Here is a 16,561-nt window from a genome sequence, read left to right as displayed (position 1 = left end):
AGCAGGAAAAAGCTTCAGAAATAATGTATTCACCTGCAGGCCTATCTGATAATGTTCCACAAAAACCACTAGAAGCAGCAGCTGTGGAGCCATTTTGAAAATCATTGACAAGCGAATCTTTTAATATAATACCTCTCTTCATATTTTCAATATCTCTGATAGAAGGTTCAACTGATTTGACTTGATTCTCTTGTCTAGCAAAGGAAAATCTGGATTGATTGGTATTTTGTAAAATCCGTGGCCTTGAAAGCATAAAAGAACCATTTTGGCCATCATTTTCATTAAGTAGCATAGACAGGTTGTTAGTTAGCGACAATGAGTCATTCCATGGGTCAAAATCTAATGATAATATATTTGTAATGATGCTGCTTTCTTTGGTATTTACATTGGCATCCTTGTCACTTCCACCTAAATCATTAGAACTATCAACATATCTGCAACCTACAATAGAGCTTATCTCAGCACTGCCTAAAGAGCTCTCAGGTTTGTACATATTGTTAAGGCTTACTTTATCTCCCTCATTGGAAAGGGCATAATTAGAAACTGCATTTGTGTGCATGAAAGACTCTCCAGATGAAGAGTTGATAGTTCCATCAAGGTTATTTAAGCTATCACATGGCTGATGATTGTGATTACTAAGAGAGTGAGTAAATTGGGGGGAACATGATCTTTGAGTGGCGTCAACAGAGCCTATTTGTCTTGTATCAATAACAGCTAAAGAAGAATCCTGATCCCCATCTCCTGATGATTCTAAATCCATCTTTGGCAGCTCAATATTCCAACTGGGTGTGGAAACTGAAGCTAAATTTCCTAGATCTTCAGAATCATATTGCTCTTTTCTAGATAACTGGTTTTTCAGTGTAGTATAATCCGCAAAAGCATTCTTTTTACGCAAGCGCCCCATGTTTTGTTTACTTTTATCCATATTTGATGTGTGTTGATTAACATCTGTTGAACTACAACGTTGTTTGTGCAAACTTTCCTCACACATTAAATTCACAGAATCTATATTTTTCCCAGATGCAAAGATAATATCCTTGTCTTGAGAAACATGCGAGAAACTGTAACTTATTTTATCTGAAGCACAATTTGTTGACAAGCCCGCTCCTGAAGTTTGGCATTCACCATCTACAGCAGATGGAGCCTGTAAAGGAAAACTTTCCTCAACAAGCTTAGACTCTATGATAGGTTCATCATCCCATGCTGAATCTCCAAAACCGTGAGCATCAAAATGAAGAGAAAGAGACAACGGATCTGATTCAGTTGTTAGAGAGGACTGTCCAGAATGAAATTTAGAAGATCCCGAAGGAAGGGGATTGCCATTCCCTTCTTCAGTTAAGGATGCTGTAACGTCATCATCATGCCAAGCAGAAGACACCTCCTTTGCACCCATGGTGATTGAAGAATACGTAGATGAATGGTTTTTGGTTTCTACCTTTTGTTTCATTGAATTTTCGGAGCATACAGTGGTTGCAGACAACATTGAGCCTTTTGAAGCACGTGAACCCCTAAGAAAGTTAAGAGTTAGAAGACCAAAACTCTGCCAGATGGAAACATAAAGAATTGGCTTTTAACATTCTTATGTATTTACGAATATCACAAATACTTTCATATTTACACACACAGCACTCGAATATTAAATTTCACATCAAAAATAACACTATTAGCACTTTTAGAAGTGAAATGCACCTTTTCACACAAAAGTTTAAAGCATCAAGGTGCAATGTATGTAAATATGAAAATTTAGGTGTCAGATGTGCAAATAAATAAGAATTATGTGCTAGGTATGTAAATTTCCCTTCCCTACAAAGAAAAAATGCATACCAGAAGGAAGCTGCTGGCAGAATAGGAAGCCTTCCAGCAATAGCATTTGAAACTGTGGCCTGAACTTCAGAAGCCTGTCAACATGAGGAAGAGAATAACAGTGAGAAAGAAAGAGAGAGAAAGGGGATAGGAGGCTTCAACTGAATTAGAACCAAGAATAGACAGTTAAAATTAGGGGCATTTAAATGCATACACCCAGTTCATATGTATTTACAAATCGAACACCTAAATTTTAAATTTTACAATTATACCACCCCAATTGATTAAATCGCATCAAAAGTACAACTATTTTAACTTCTAAAAGTGAAATACACCTTATCATGCCTAGATAAGGTGGTATGTATGTATGTAAAATTAAAGTTTAGCTATTAGATATGTAAATACATAGGAATTGAGTGGTTGTATGTAAATGTTCTACAAATTACTTAAGAGCATACTTTTGAGGCATTATTAACTGAATGTTTGTCAGAGAGTGTTTGCAAGTTGCACCAATCCTCTGCAGGAGGCAATAAACTTCCTACACGTCTTTGTAAATTAGAGGAAGGAACCTGAGAGACAACACTCCTGCAATGCCAAAAAATAAACATTAAAAAACTAAAAGTATTAACAAAATAACATGAAAGAATGCATCCATGAATCAAATTCAATGTCTATGAAAGAAGAAACAGCACATCGTACCCAATAATACAATTTCCTCTGCCAAATCATAACTCCAAAATATTTCCCAAAAGTAGAAATTCTTCACAGAAATTAGAAGAAATGTATGGAGTGTTCAGTACTAGACCGAAAAGATTGCAATGAAACAAATTCATGCATGCTCTTACAACTATTAATCCAAAAAAATTTCTAATTTTGGGTTTCTCTCTAACAAACAATACCAATGGAGTGCACTTCCAATAAACAGCCAACTGCTTTTTGGAGCCTAGTGAATGCTGAAAGTATAAATAAAAAATAATGTAAGCTGATTCCAGGATAGATTTCTTATTAACTGATATGAGTAATAAAATGCTTTACGTAAAAGAAAGCATAGAATTCACAAATCCCAAGTTGCCAATTATAACAACTTTCTTTCAATGAAAACATGCAATGGTGGATTACAAACCCTATTGACAACGAAATTAGTAAAAGTGAGCATACAAAAACTCCAACAAATTTTTTTTACAAATAAAATCATAGCAAATGAATTAATTGCCACAAAATAAGATTTTTTTACGTATCGCTTTAAGAAAAATCAAAAGTACTAAATTAGACAATGCAACAATTTTTATTAAAAAAAAAGAAGAGGCATGAAATTACCAAAATAATAATAATAATAATAATAAAAGATCATGCCAACATCGGTATATGAAAATGTCTCCCAAAGGTAGTTACACTCAATATGCCACCCTAAAAATCTACATGATCAAGCACTAATCTCGATAAGATAACTTCTGGACTCGAATCCAAGATCATTCAGGCTCTAACTTCAACAAACTTATACTCAAATTGAATATCTCGACAATACAAACCCAACGACACTAAAAACAATTCAAAAGTCAAATGATTCCCAAATTTGGTAAGTTTATGGCCAAACTGAGCATTTCAATAAGTGGAATCCAACAAGCCCAATATCACTCAATTTTTAGTTCACTAAGTTGCTCGAATTCTAAAAGAATGATCTATAATCAAAGGAATCAACATAAATTGCCCGATCGAGTTTCTTGGGATTTTGGCTGAACTTACAGAAATGCATCTCCCAAAAATCTATAAATAAGACCCATTTTCAGCATGAAGAGGGAGGAGAAAGGGCTAATTCCACAGCTTTAATAAGAGTGGAAAGCCAACATCTCCCAAAGATCATCGCCAACCACTACTAGCAGCTGTTATAGCCTGATTATTATTCCCAAGCATTTTTTGTTTGACTTTTGTATATTAGTCAAAACTATGTTACTCATTTTCTTTATTTAGAGAGAAAATTGAAACTATGTATCTTAAAATATATAATAAATTACTTTGAATAATCAGGCCCGAAATTTTTTCCTTTTTCTAGTTTTTCAGGTAAAATCTCTAATGTCTACTCATTTAACACTTATTTTATATGTTGAATCTTCGTCTAACACTAAGACATTAACTTATCGCTCTGCCACTACAAATATTTTAGCACGCAACACTAATACCGCACTAAAAAAAATCAGACATTCAACATGCACTCACAATGTTGAAAAAAAAAATACTCAAACCAAAAGTTGTAAATTACACTTATCATAACCTAGGTTAGTAGATAAGGTTGGCACAAGGTAATCTTATTTGAAGTTATAAAAATCTTAACTTATCCTAAATCAAACAACCTACTACATTTAATTTGAGGAATTCAAATCAAACAGCTACAACTATCAAAACCAACCCAGGTAACTGTGCCCAGGTGCGAAAATCTCGTTAAACTACCCCTGTAGTAACCTACCACAATAACCAAACAATATGTTGAGCAGCACTACTGAAACATCAGAAAGGGGAAAAAAATCCTAAATCAAACAATCTACTATCAATTTAATTTGAGGATTTCAAACTACAACCATCAAACCCAACCCAGCTAACTGTGTGAAATTCTTGCTAAATTACCCCTTTAGTAACCTACCACAATAACCATAAACAACATGTTGAGCAGCACTACTGAAACGTCACAAAGGGAAAAAGCCCACAATAAATGCCCCAAGCCAAGTAACCACTTCTTTTGTTTTTTTTTTAATAATTCCAAATTTCTACTACAAGATAATAAATGACTAAACTGCCTCATCATGTGATGGATAAAATGGGATGCAAGAAAATGAAGAACTCTTTCCTCCACCAAGATGCCCTCCAGGAAGTTTGTTTTAACAATTACATTTAAATAGAATTTGTCCAATTTGTACAGATAGCATAGGAAAGTTGGAATCACAATCTTAAACCATCTTTTCCCACATTCCTACTTAACCTAGAAAAGCTGTACAATGCGTAAACAAAAAAAAAAGGTTGACTAAGAAACAACAAGCTCACCAAACTTGGTGTATAAAACTAAAATTGCATTAGGTCTAGCACGAGACAATGAATGTTTCCATAGGAAACTCAGAGGCACTAAACTTGCTCAACAATAACATGAGGTTCTATAGAAAACTCAGAACTTTCTGATTGAATTTGAAATCTATCAACAAAAAAATAAATAAAAATAGAAATAAAAAAATAAAAAAATAAAAAAATATTTACAAAAAGCTAAAAAAGTGTTTCTATGTATTACTGCCAATTTCTCCTGAAAGTTGTGAAACTATTTCAACCACTCAAACTAAAAAAATTCAGGATTACAGCAAAATTTACCTACAAAATTCAAGTAGAAGGTGAAGACAAAAATTTCATAACTCTCCATCTAAAGCAAAAACAGAAATTTTTTAAGTGTCGGCTAGAAAATACCTTGTATATGCTGAAATAACTTCATCCTTAGTGAAGCTATCCTCTTGGCTACCTATATCATGCAAATATAAACAATCTGGATTGCTGCAACTCTGGCCCAATTCAAGCAGTAAATCAAGCAAAATTATTGCAAAATGTCTGAGTAACAGGATTAAAATAAACATAATGATTTACAGAAAGATGCGCTGCAATTAAAAAACAATGCCCTTGGCCCCTCACCATGTTTCTCAACCAGGCATGACAATACTTAGTTGTCCCAAAGCAAGCTCTGCAGTTTTATAACTGAAGTCATGAAATGAAGCTAAAAACAAAAAGCTATAAGCAAAAATAAACTCTGACTGCATGATACCTTAAACGTTTACCATCCAATACATAGTTGTGCACAGCTTGAATACATCTAACAGCATCTTCTTCTCTAGCATAAGTAATATATCTGAGCAAAAGAAAAAAATAAGACAATATTTACACAAAAAACCACAGTTAAGTTCAAATGACGAATGATAATTTCAAATTTTCAGCTGCCAAAATACATTGCCTGTGAATAAGACAATACAGAAAATGTAGCAAAATCTTTTCAAGTGCCTGCAGTTTAAGAACAGTTACAACAGAAAGTTTGACTAATAACCAAGACAATAATTGATATGATGATGGTTAAAGTATAAAGAATGAATTTGCAAGAGAGTTATCATGATTATAACAAGTAAAAAATACTTACATATTGCCATTAGATGCCTGCTGGTTCGTTGTACTAGCAGAACGAGAAATTGACACCTTCAATATTTCCCCATACTGACCAAAATATTCCTTGCGCTCAAGAAGCTGAAATCGTATTGAGAAAGGATGATTTAATCTCAAACAAAAAAACACAAAGCTATCAATGCGAAGGGAAGACTCACACTTTCATCGCATAAGTCCGCAGGTAATCCAATTATGTAAACAAGATTCCTTTGTACCACCCGAACAGTGCTAAGGTGCTTCCTGGCTTCAGCTGATACTTTGCTTTTACCCTTTTGGGATCTGTGTCTTCTCCCTCCATTCATTTCCGCCACCAACCTGCCCATATAGGATAAAGTATGAAGTTGCTCAGCAGATAGTACAAAGAAGATTTACATGGGTAACACTTAAATCCTACATATTCACATATCTAATGCCTAAACTTCAATTTTTACATATATGCCACCTTACCTATGGATGGATGAAAAGGTGTATTTCCACTTTTTAAAAGTTAAAAGAGTAGTATATTTCATGGGATATGAAACATTTCGTTGGTATAAATGTAAAAAAGTAAATTTTAAGTGTTAGACATGTAAAAAGAAATTTCCTTCAGCATTCAGATGGCACAAGTTAAAACCTCTCGCAGTTTACAGACATTCCAACAATTCTCTCCTTATCATATGGAGTGCGACATGCAGGACAACGCCCTTCTGTCTTCTCTTTCTCAGCCATTTCCATAATATGATGCCAGCACCAAACACAAATCTGAGAAGAAGGTAAAAGAAAGCATAAATAAAAACTATGAATCAATCACCTGATAACGCTGAAATCTGAACTTTTTTCTGATAAAATAGGAGCAATATCAGCCGAACTATAAACCATAGCTACTGAATAATTGTTCCACCCAAAAAGGGCTATTTCTACCTCATATCCACACTTGCATGGTTTCAACTGCTGATCAGTGATGTCCATCTCCTCCGCACAGAGGGGACATACAGTATCTCCATCGTCGCTGACGCTTGACCTTCGCAAAATCAAAAGGCAATTTAGAGCAAAAGAACCAAATTACGAAATAAATTGAAGGCATATCGCACACTCCGAGTTATCACTAATTCAGGTAATATTATCCACCATCAAACTCCCTTTCCTTGGCCTCAACCTCGACACATGCATGACAAAATAATAACAAACCCTAAAAGCGCAATCTTTCTGATTGCCAACCTTGCACTTCTACAGAAGAAGCAAAACCAATTACAGCCTTACAGAATACTTCGATTAAGGAGAAATAAAACAAAAATTTACAAAGACACGAAAAGTAGCTCAAACAACACCAAAGCACACATAGTCAAGATCCACAGACAAATACAAAGAAGAGTAACAACATCGCTACAGGGCAACAGATAGCTAACACAGCAAAGAGTCCCAACTTTCAACAAGTCTACCGCCAACCGATCGATTGAAGAAAAGTTGAAAATCAAGGTTATCACTCGCAAGATCGGAATTTGCTTACATTCGGGGGGGAATCGGTGCCATGGCTGAGCTCGAATCGATGCCTAAGAGAGATTGAATGAGAGAGAGTTGGAGCCGAGCGAGAATCGGGAAAAGCAGATGGCAACGAAGTGAACGAACAGATCGAAATCCTCTTGTTTCTCTCGTGGATTTTGGTTGCGTGCCGACCTCTTTCTGCGTATCTCCCTTAAGAAATGGCTTTGCCTCTACTTTAATATCTGCCCTTGTGCTTTCAGTCGAACTACGCTTTTACCCTTCGTTGACTTTAGTCAGCCGATCTTGTGAGTTTAGGCTGCGCCTCATTTAAAATTTATCTTCTTACCACAAGACTTCTCTTTGAAATGGTTTGAAAAGTGTTTATTTGTGTTGGGCTTGAAATACTTTTTTGTTATTTTGGTTTCACTTGAATTGATTTATTAGAATAAAAAATTAGGATGGTTGCAAAAGTATCCACTAAATTAAGATTTAATAAATGCACCTCCGGATCGATTTACTGAATCTGAGATTTAAGCTAAGTGGGAGAAGTTATTGGGTTTAAATGGATGGAGGAATTTAATAGAGGAAAAACTGTTTGATGGATTTATGTTAAATCCAACATAAATTCATCTCAAGTGAGGCTACCGAACACCCTCTATGAGTTTTTACATAGAAAGTACTCAAAACAGTGTATCTTGCACCCAAACTTCAATAGTGGAAGCATCTAAAACTAGCAAAATCCCCAAAAAAATCACTCCTTAGTAACTCCACTTTTCCCTCCCTTTGTTTATCTCTCGCGCATAGCAAGTGTAGCCCACCAAAACAGTGTTTGAAGGCTACCGAAAGCTCTTCCTTCCTCCCTCTCCCGCTGCTCGTTCTCCTGAGACGACAGTAAAGGGATCGTAGTGTACAGAGATCCGAAATTCCTACCTTTCTCCTCTTTCCGCTAGGTTCCAACCAAAAGATAACTTCACATCTTCCTTTCAATGCTAAAGCCCGTCTCGTATTTACTAACCGCCGACTCACTTGAAACCCCTGCCCGGTCGACCGATCACTTAGGGCTAACTGGTTGCCTCGGTCCAGTCGACAGATTACCTAGGTTAGACCGACCCCCACGACTCGGTCAACCGATCAACTAGGTTCGACCGACCCCCACGGCCCGATCAGCCAACCACTTTCGTCCGATCAGCCACCCTAACCCAGTTGATCAATCGCTTGGGTCGAATCGACCGCCCCAAACCCGACTGACCCATTGGTCATTTTGTCCTGGGTTGACCACTTTGGGCAACCCAATGGATCAAATAGCCAACATCACTTGCATTATTTATGTTTTGCATGTGCATTTGCATCATTTTCATGATGTGTATGACTTGCTTTGCATCCACACCTGTGTGCATGAAAAATACTTTTAATGTGCATTTTGATGAGTGCATTTGCATGTTACTCTACCTTCTGCATGTGTCATATTAGGTGTCTCTTCAAGCACTAGAACCCGCAGTATTTTTCCCACTTGTGTATCACATGTGTTTGAGACTCGATACTTACATTCCTTTAGTGATTGGCGGCTAGCTATGCTATTTTTTAGTGTGTGAATTTCCCTAGAGGATGACACACACTTCACCTCTTATGGCATCATTTGATTGCCACAAGCTTTACATGTTGTTCACTTAATTTGGGTCTTGCATTAGAGCCCCTAAACTTGTCGAGTGTGCAACATGTATGCATTTGAGTTTTGTCATTTGCATGTTACTTGATGATCTTCCATCGTGTTTTCTCATACCCCATCTAAGTAACCACCTTGTTGAACTTTGTGTGATGTTTGCTTGCATTTGCATTTGAATGTACGCTTTGGTAGTGAGCTAGATTAGAAAGTGAGCGACCATGTGCTGGTCGCGATGCTTTAACAAGCATTATTCGTTGAATAGATCTCAGGGAGCAATGTGAGTCAAAGCATCGAGATTGACACAAGTATGACTGTGTCAAGGATCCAAGAAATCAAACTTGTGTCACCTTACATGTTATGGCTCTGCCTCTAATGACCCTATTTTAAAATGAGAAAATTATTTTTCTATTTGTAATATTCATCCCAATTTTTAAACTATTCAATTAGCAAGCTAAACAATATATAAGGCCAACATTTTTAAAAATTCATCTTGGGACACGTTTGTTGGATCCCTTGGATCTTTAGAACGAGGTCGGAATTTGTGACCCCTTCAAAGTCATACATACCCGAAGGCTTTACCCTGAGTACTTAGATGTTGGTTAGGAAGCTTCTCAATAGATAGTGTGCTAGCCTAGGAATAAGGTGCCATATAGTCTTTTTTATGCCTCTTGCTATTGTTCTTTGTCGCTTATTTGGTCTAGCCATACATCACTTTTGTGCTTTTTTTGTGTGCTCGTATACCTTTTTTGATATGCATGGTGGTATATTAAGATGCTCTTCTATAGGGGGGTCATGCTATATCTATGCACATACACAAGTACAGTATAAGGGGGAGCAACATAATGATTATTACTAACCATTTTTTGCAAGAGCTGTTTAGCTCCCCCACGAGGCATGGCTCAGACATGTTGCATGCTTGTTTGGCTTTCCCGCTGACATGTTTTTGTTCTGGTTGAGTCATTTTTTACTTCTATTGATATTTTGTAGATTCTTTAGAAGAGTTCTGTAGTGGAAATAAGATACGAGCATGGGATTCAGGGTGTACCATGGGACCAGGACCAGATGTTTGTGTCCCTTATCTTAATTCTACACTTTACAATTTTATTGTATAGAATTAGGATCGGGCATGTATATGTGGAGTTCGACTACCTTTCCTTTCTAGGATATGTCTCTAACCCAACGACATCACTCATTTATTTATTTTATATATATATATATATTTGGTTTGTTTTTCTCTGTTTTCTTGCATATGTTTCTATGCTTGGATTGGCTTCGCTTTTTTTTTTTCTTGTGTTGTCTAGGAATAATGTGAATCACCTAGGTTCGTTAATCACCCTAAAATTGTAAACTTTCTACAAAATCTTAATATTAATATTAATTAAATTTTAGGGTTAAAATATTCAGTACTTTTAAAAAAAGTAATTTACTTTTTGCATGGCCTTTGAGCCAGTTTTAAAATGGCTCCCATGCATGGCTATATCCCAGTCATCCCTAATAGAGCATCCATGCTTAGAACTAGATAATTGTAACATGTTGCATGTCTTGAGAAGAAGTCCTTGTGCTTCTTCAACTCGACTGGTCAAGCATAAGTTTTATATTTAGGTGGTAGTCTAGCACGTTTAGAATGTTAGAAGCTTCCCCGACCCAGACAAGATGTAAGTCCTTTTGTGCAGAGTGCTCATAACTTTGTAGCTAGACTACTTCTTTCCTGTTTTTCCTAAGGCAACTTCGTCACCTATCTGTGAGTGTGAGTCCCACTCCTAAGTTATAGGACTAGAGTTTCCTTCTTTAAAACTTAGGGCTACATAGGTTCCCCGTGGATGATGCAATTCACAGATTGCTGACCGGGGATCTCTAGACATGTTGGGTCGACTACCTTCACAACCAGGTAGACTTAGGTTCTTAGTGGGGCTGGGATGACAAGTTATGGTACCCCAAACCGGCTACCTCTACCTTTTATGAACTTTACCCTTCCTTTTGTTGAGCACCTTTAAGCCTTATCGCTCCTTTGACGTCATTGAAATCACCTGTGTTGCCACCCATTTGGGATATGATAATTCACCCTCTATCCTTATAGTCCGGTGAGCTCTAACGAAAAGAGATATCCCGTCGAGATGATTTTATTTATTTGGTAGGTTTTGATGTCGACGAGTTGCTACCAATTTAGGATGTAGAGAATCACTCTCTACCTTATGACTTAGCAAAAGATTTGAAAGTATCCGGGCATTCTCATACAAAATAATTATCCTTTGATGACCTATTCTTCAGGTTCATGATAATGTAAGTAAAACTTCTTTTATCCAGAGTAATCTTGGGTATTCTCCAAGATGTAATTAACTAAAGGGATGCACCCCTTTAGGAGACTCTTAACCCCAAAACAAAATATTCTTTTGGTTCTCTGGTTATGAGTGGCTTATGTATGGATTCTTTTCGTGGATAATGATTTTCGAGGTATTTCGATCCGATTTTGTTTAGAAGTATCGCGACCTATAACACGAGGATTACCGTTATATAAGTCTTCCATGTTTCTTTTTAAAATTTGTTTGTCTATTTTTTATCATATATCCTTCTTTCGATTCCTCTCATCTTCGAATCATCTGTACGATATGAAGAGGAAGATTTATTCGAAGAAGGGAATAATACGATGACATATAAATAAACAAGCTAGCGACGTTGAGTTTATATTAAGAAAAAAAGTAATGTCATTGTGGTGAGTTGTGATGATATATGCAGGGCAACAGGGAGGGTCGGAGTTGAGAATTGCACAAGCTATAAACCATGTAGGTCATGATGGCGAGTTGTGACAACGTCTATAGGTTGTTGGGGTCGAAGTCACATGAGCTATGAACCACATAGATCGTAATTGGTGATTACAGATTTCCTTGGTGCCGTAGACAAAAAAAAAGTTACATAATTTCTCATGTTACACTGTCTGTGCTTAGGAGGAATTGTTTCTCCATGTTAGGGAGCGGGTGGAACCAATAGCCTAAGGTGGCGGTGACCAGTAGGGGCTGGTGGAAGAGGTAGCGGTCCGAGGCTGCGACAGTTAGTAGAGGCAGCAGAGGCCAAGGTTGGTGCCAACAAAAAGAGACAACAGTTAATGCGACCCAAGACATTGATGACTGGAATTGGCTGGGGGTGGTGACGACGGCTAGAGATGGTCAAAGGCGGTCTAAAGGCGGTCGTGGCCGGAAGGCAGTGGCTGAAACTTGAGATGGCAGTGGCGGCCTGAGACAGTGATGAATCAAGGGTGGCTTGAGACAGAGGCAGTGGCAGGAAGGTCGCAACGACCTGAGATAGTGATGGTCGGAAGGCAGCGATGGCCGAAAGGCAATAGAGGTCGGAAGGCAACGACATCCGGAAGCTTACGATGGCTTGAGATGATGACGGCGACCAAAGGACAACAACAACGGCCAGAAGGTGGAAAATGCATGAGATGGCGGGGACGGCCGGGAGGCGGTGGATGTGACCCTAGATGACGACGATGGTTGGACAGCGGCAATGGCATGAGAAGATGACATAAGAGGCTAGGCTGCAGCTCCCTCTTTATGCATGCTCTTCCCTCTCTAGCTCCAGGTCATGGTCCCCTTTCAAGAGGGGTTTAAGGCTCTATTTATGGAGTCTAAATTGCAAATATGGAAGGAATTCAAAACATTCTTGATCAGACGACTCAGAGAGATCCCCTTCTTTAGATGTGATTTGATTGACATTTAATTGTCTTACTGATATCAAAATTAAGTGATCTTAGGTTTGTTGGATTCATCTTGTCGAGACGCTTGATTTAACTATCAACATGTCATATTTGACATCTGTTTGACCTTCCAATTATATCTGAAAAGCTTTCAAAAATTGTTAAATGGCTTTATCTGGGCTTGATTTTACTTAGATTATGTTGATTTTTGTATCGTTGGGTTCGTCTCGTCGAGTCAGCCAGTTTGACTATATGTTACTCAAATCGTAGCTCTGGATGACATTCAATCATAGTTTGAATGTGATTTGCCTCAAGGTCTGTGTCATGCTTTGAGATTCAAGTTGGATGTTAGAAATTTGTTAAAGGCGTATCAAATATAAATGTTAGATCTGTATCGAGTTTTAGATCAAATTTGTTTTTTAATCTTATTTTGGGCTTGTGGAGGGTAGATGATGTCAATATGCTCAAGTCATTGAAAGATTTATTGTTTTGCCTTCTTCTTGTTTGTTTTAGAATTTAAGAACCTTTGCTTAGTTATTTCAAGCTTGTGAAATCTCGCTTAAGCAATTTTAACCACACGCGGTTGGAAAGCTTAGTTTACTTAAAATGATCATAATATTTACTCCCAAGTAGTTATAGGCAAAATTTTCAAAATAACTTTTTCATAAATTTATTATTTTAAATAAATGCTAAAAAATAAAATATTCCAAAATCACCATATTAGCAGACGATTTTGCCACGTGAGCATGCAAAATCACATGCTGGCGTGGCGCTTTTTTCCACACCAGCAAACAAATTCGCCGACTAAAGTGGCGATGTTGTTAACAAAAAATTATTCAAGATATTATATATTATTATTATTATTATAGTATGAGATCATAAAATCAAGCTCATTTAGCTCATTTGGTAGAGTCGAAGGCTTTTATTTTTGTGGTGGTGGGTTTGAGCCCCATTATGATTTTTTTGTTGACTATCTACCTTGTTAGAGTTGTTCTATGAATAGATTGATTTCATATGCAAGTACATGTTGCACTCATAAACAATGGCATCGGTAGTTATCCACTTTTAGCACATGAGCACTTTGGTGAGTATGTGTGCTTATTAATTTCCATATTTAATAAAATGGGCAGTGAAGCTCTTCAAAAGTATCATGTACAATTTAAAGCTAGACTTAAAGGTAATAAAAGTGTTGGCATCAATTTTTGATGCCACGAGCATTGGATGTCCTTGCAAGTGATATGTGATTGTATAACGTTCATACGTAGCTACCCCATGTGGTGTAGATTCCCTTAAAAATTGATTATTCCTGCGGAGGTTATAAAGAATATTTAAGCAAACATTATGTCTCTAAGAAAATCTACCATGGGGCTCGAAACCAAGATAACGAAGTTATGAGTCTCGCACTACAAAGTAAGCTAAATAGGCTTGAGCATAAATATGAGATTTTAAATACAAGCTATGCAGGCTTAGTCTCAAGCGACACCAACTTCCAGGAATATCTCGTTTGGATTTGTGATATTACTTAGCTATGCACTTCTAGTTATTCTGGCTTATTCCTTATGATTGTAGCAGGCCTTGATGGCAATAAATGTTTAACTATAAGAAAGCTAAATAATTAGTGATCATATTATTGTATGGCCTATATATTTTATGTCAAATAATGATTCTATAATAGTTGATTATTCTGGGTTCACTTGTTTATATTATGCCCAAGTCAAAAACCAATAGATGGAGAAATATAATAGGGCAAACAAAGAACTATGAAAATTCAAGAAAATATGTTGAGTATTCATTCATTAGAAAAAGAGATTAAAAAGATTTGTTGTTGGCTAAGTTGTTATCGGTTCAAATTATAGTATTATATTAGTGGCGTTACACCAAATGATTCGAACTTGTAAGTGATGTTGATGTTCTTGCAATGAGTGCAAGTTTAAAGGGGAGAAGTTGTGTTGGAATGTGGGCATAATTGAAGAGAGTGCAGAAGTGATTATGCACTCATGAGAAGTAGTTTCAAGCAATGACAATAGAGCATTTAATGTAGTTCCGACTTTTGACAATTACAATGAAAATTTTGGAGATTCTAAGGATTTTGTGGTTGGCAATGTTTTTATTTATTCTCTTACTTTCAAAAATACTCTCCGATCCTATGTCATTAAGAATAACTTTGGAGTGAAAAATCAAGCTTGTAACAAACGTCGAGTTATAGTCATATATTCATATAGAGGATGCTCTTAGAAAATGTGAGCTTCATTTACAATAGATGAGCAATTCTTTGAAGTGAGAAAATTTAATTATATGGAACTCATTTATGCCTTCGGGTGAAAAGGGCAGGTAACAAAGTGACAACTTCATCTTGGATGGCGCAACAGATTGAGGATGTTAATTGGAAGAATCCCGACATTAGTCCAAAAAACATTAAACATACATTAGAGAATTTGTATGGATTATCACGACCATAAATGAAATTTTGGAAGTCGCATGATGAAGCTCTCAATAGTATTTTGGATCAGTATATGATAATTACAAATGAGTGTCCATCTTACAAGCTGAGTTGATTAATATAAATCCAAGATCATATATTATTTATATTTGTAGTAGTCTTGATAATTCTTTTAAAATATTTTTCATAACTTTTAAAGTTTGCATTGATTACTTTTTAGCAAGTTGTAGACCTCAGATAGAGCAAAATGCATGTCATCTAAAGTCAAAATACCTGGCTATTTTATTAGTTACAATTTCATTAAATGGTGATAACAATTTATTCACTCTAGCTTTTGCAGTTGTAGAATCTGAGTTGAAAGCCAGTTAGAAATGTTTTTTTTAGAAAGTTTATCAGTTTTTATTTAGTCTGATTTGTAACATCTAAACTTTATGTTCTAATTTGTAATGTTTGATGCCAGACATGGAGAAGAGTTTAGGAGATGTCATTGAGATTATTTTTCTAGATGTAGAACAGATAATTTGTAACACGGTCATAGAGTTAAAAGTCTCATAGCCTGAATCACTTCTGTTGTTGTTGGCTTCAATTATTAGCATATGTTCAAGACTTAAGGCACAAGAGAATCAAAAGCTAGAAAAATGATTTTTAAACAATGTTGAAATAATTTGTTAAAATTAGTTTTGATGAACATAAATGTGAAAAATGATTGTAAATAAGTGATATATGTAACAAATGAGAAGCAAAACCACATAATTGAAAGAGCTCATATTAAACCCCAAAACATTACTTTTACGATTGTTACAATAGTACATTATTTCTACAACCTCAACCTTTTACGTCCATAAATTTTTAATACATTGACAACATAAGATACGTAAAAACACCCATAATAACTGTAATAGTTAAACCATGGAAGACAATCAAAATGTTAATAAAAAAAGTTAATTCATCAGAATTTCTTTTAGCTATTTCCTCATAAGTTCTCTTAGCTAAATCTTCACAATGTTTTCTATCAGTGTATTCTTTGTCAGAAGTTGCATCATCTCATTCATCAATTTATTTGAAGTTGTCAGAGAGATGTAAAATTTTCTCCTACTATTGTCACCTTTATGGGCTGAAAATACAGTACATTGCAATTTGGAGTGACAATATTCTTCGGGAAATTAAGCGCCCTTGGAAGCTGATGATTGCATTGAACTAATAGTTCACAATATGATACCTGCATAAAGGTAAATTAGAAATATAGGACAACATACATGAAATCCCGCTCATGGATGATGTGAAACATATAATTATGCAGCTCTAAATATATATATATATATAG

General features: G+C 36.1%; 2 protein-coding genes across 7 annotated transcripts in view; both read right to left on the bottom strand.

The window, feature by feature from the left end:
* The window catches only part of LOC110024146, a 20,007-nt gene extending 12,336 nt beyond the window's left edge, over positions 1-7,671 (bottom strand). For all 3 annotated transcript variants that reach the window (XM_020723933.1, XM_020723931.1, XM_020723934.1), the window contains exons 1-11: positions 7,469-7,671; positions 6,883-6,982; positions 6,596-6,723; positions 6,141-6,297; positions 5,960-6,063; positions 5,594-5,677; positions 5,464-5,512; positions 5,245-5,336; positions 2,262-2,388; positions 1,825-1,898; positions 34-1,508 (exon numbers count right to left, since the gene is read on the bottom strand). In XM_020723933.1, the coding sequence (XP_020579592.1) occupies positions 34-1,508; positions 1,825-1,898; positions 2,262-2,388; positions 5,245-5,336; positions 5,464-5,512; positions 5,594-5,677; positions 5,960-6,063; positions 6,141-6,297; positions 6,596-6,723; positions 6,883-6,982; positions 7,469-7,491 (2,413 nt within the window). In that variant the 5' untranslated portion in view covers positions 7,492-7,671. The remainder of the gene's footprint in view (positions 1-33; positions 1,509-1,824; positions 1,899-2,261; positions 2,389-5,244; positions 5,337-5,463; positions 5,513-5,593; positions 5,678-5,959; positions 6,064-6,140; positions 6,298-6,595; positions 6,724-6,882; positions 6,983-7,468) is intronic.
* Positions 7,672-16,015: 8,344 nt separating this feature from the next.
* Positions 16,016-16,561, bottom strand: part of LOC110024151 — a 36,590-nt gene continuing 36,044 nt past the window's right edge. For all 4 annotated transcript variants that reach the window (XM_020723942.1, XM_020723943.1, XM_020723940.1 and 1 more), the window contains one exon: positions 16,016-16,456. The gene's annotated coding sequence lies outside the window, so the exon portion shown is untranslated. The remainder of the gene's footprint in view (positions 16,457-16,561) is intronic.

This window comes from Phalaenopsis equestris, unplaced genomic scaffold (assembly GCF_001263595.1).
Source record: "Phalaenopsis equestris unplaced genomic scaffold, ASM126359v1 Scaffold000250, whole genome shotgun sequence".
Classification (NCBI taxonomy): Eukaryota; Viridiplantae; Streptophyta; class Magnoliopsida; order Asparagales; family Orchidaceae; genus Phalaenopsis; species Phalaenopsis equestris.
The sequence above is the reverse complement of the archived record's forward strand: the minus strand, read 5'-3'. Positions and strand labels throughout refer to the sequence as shown.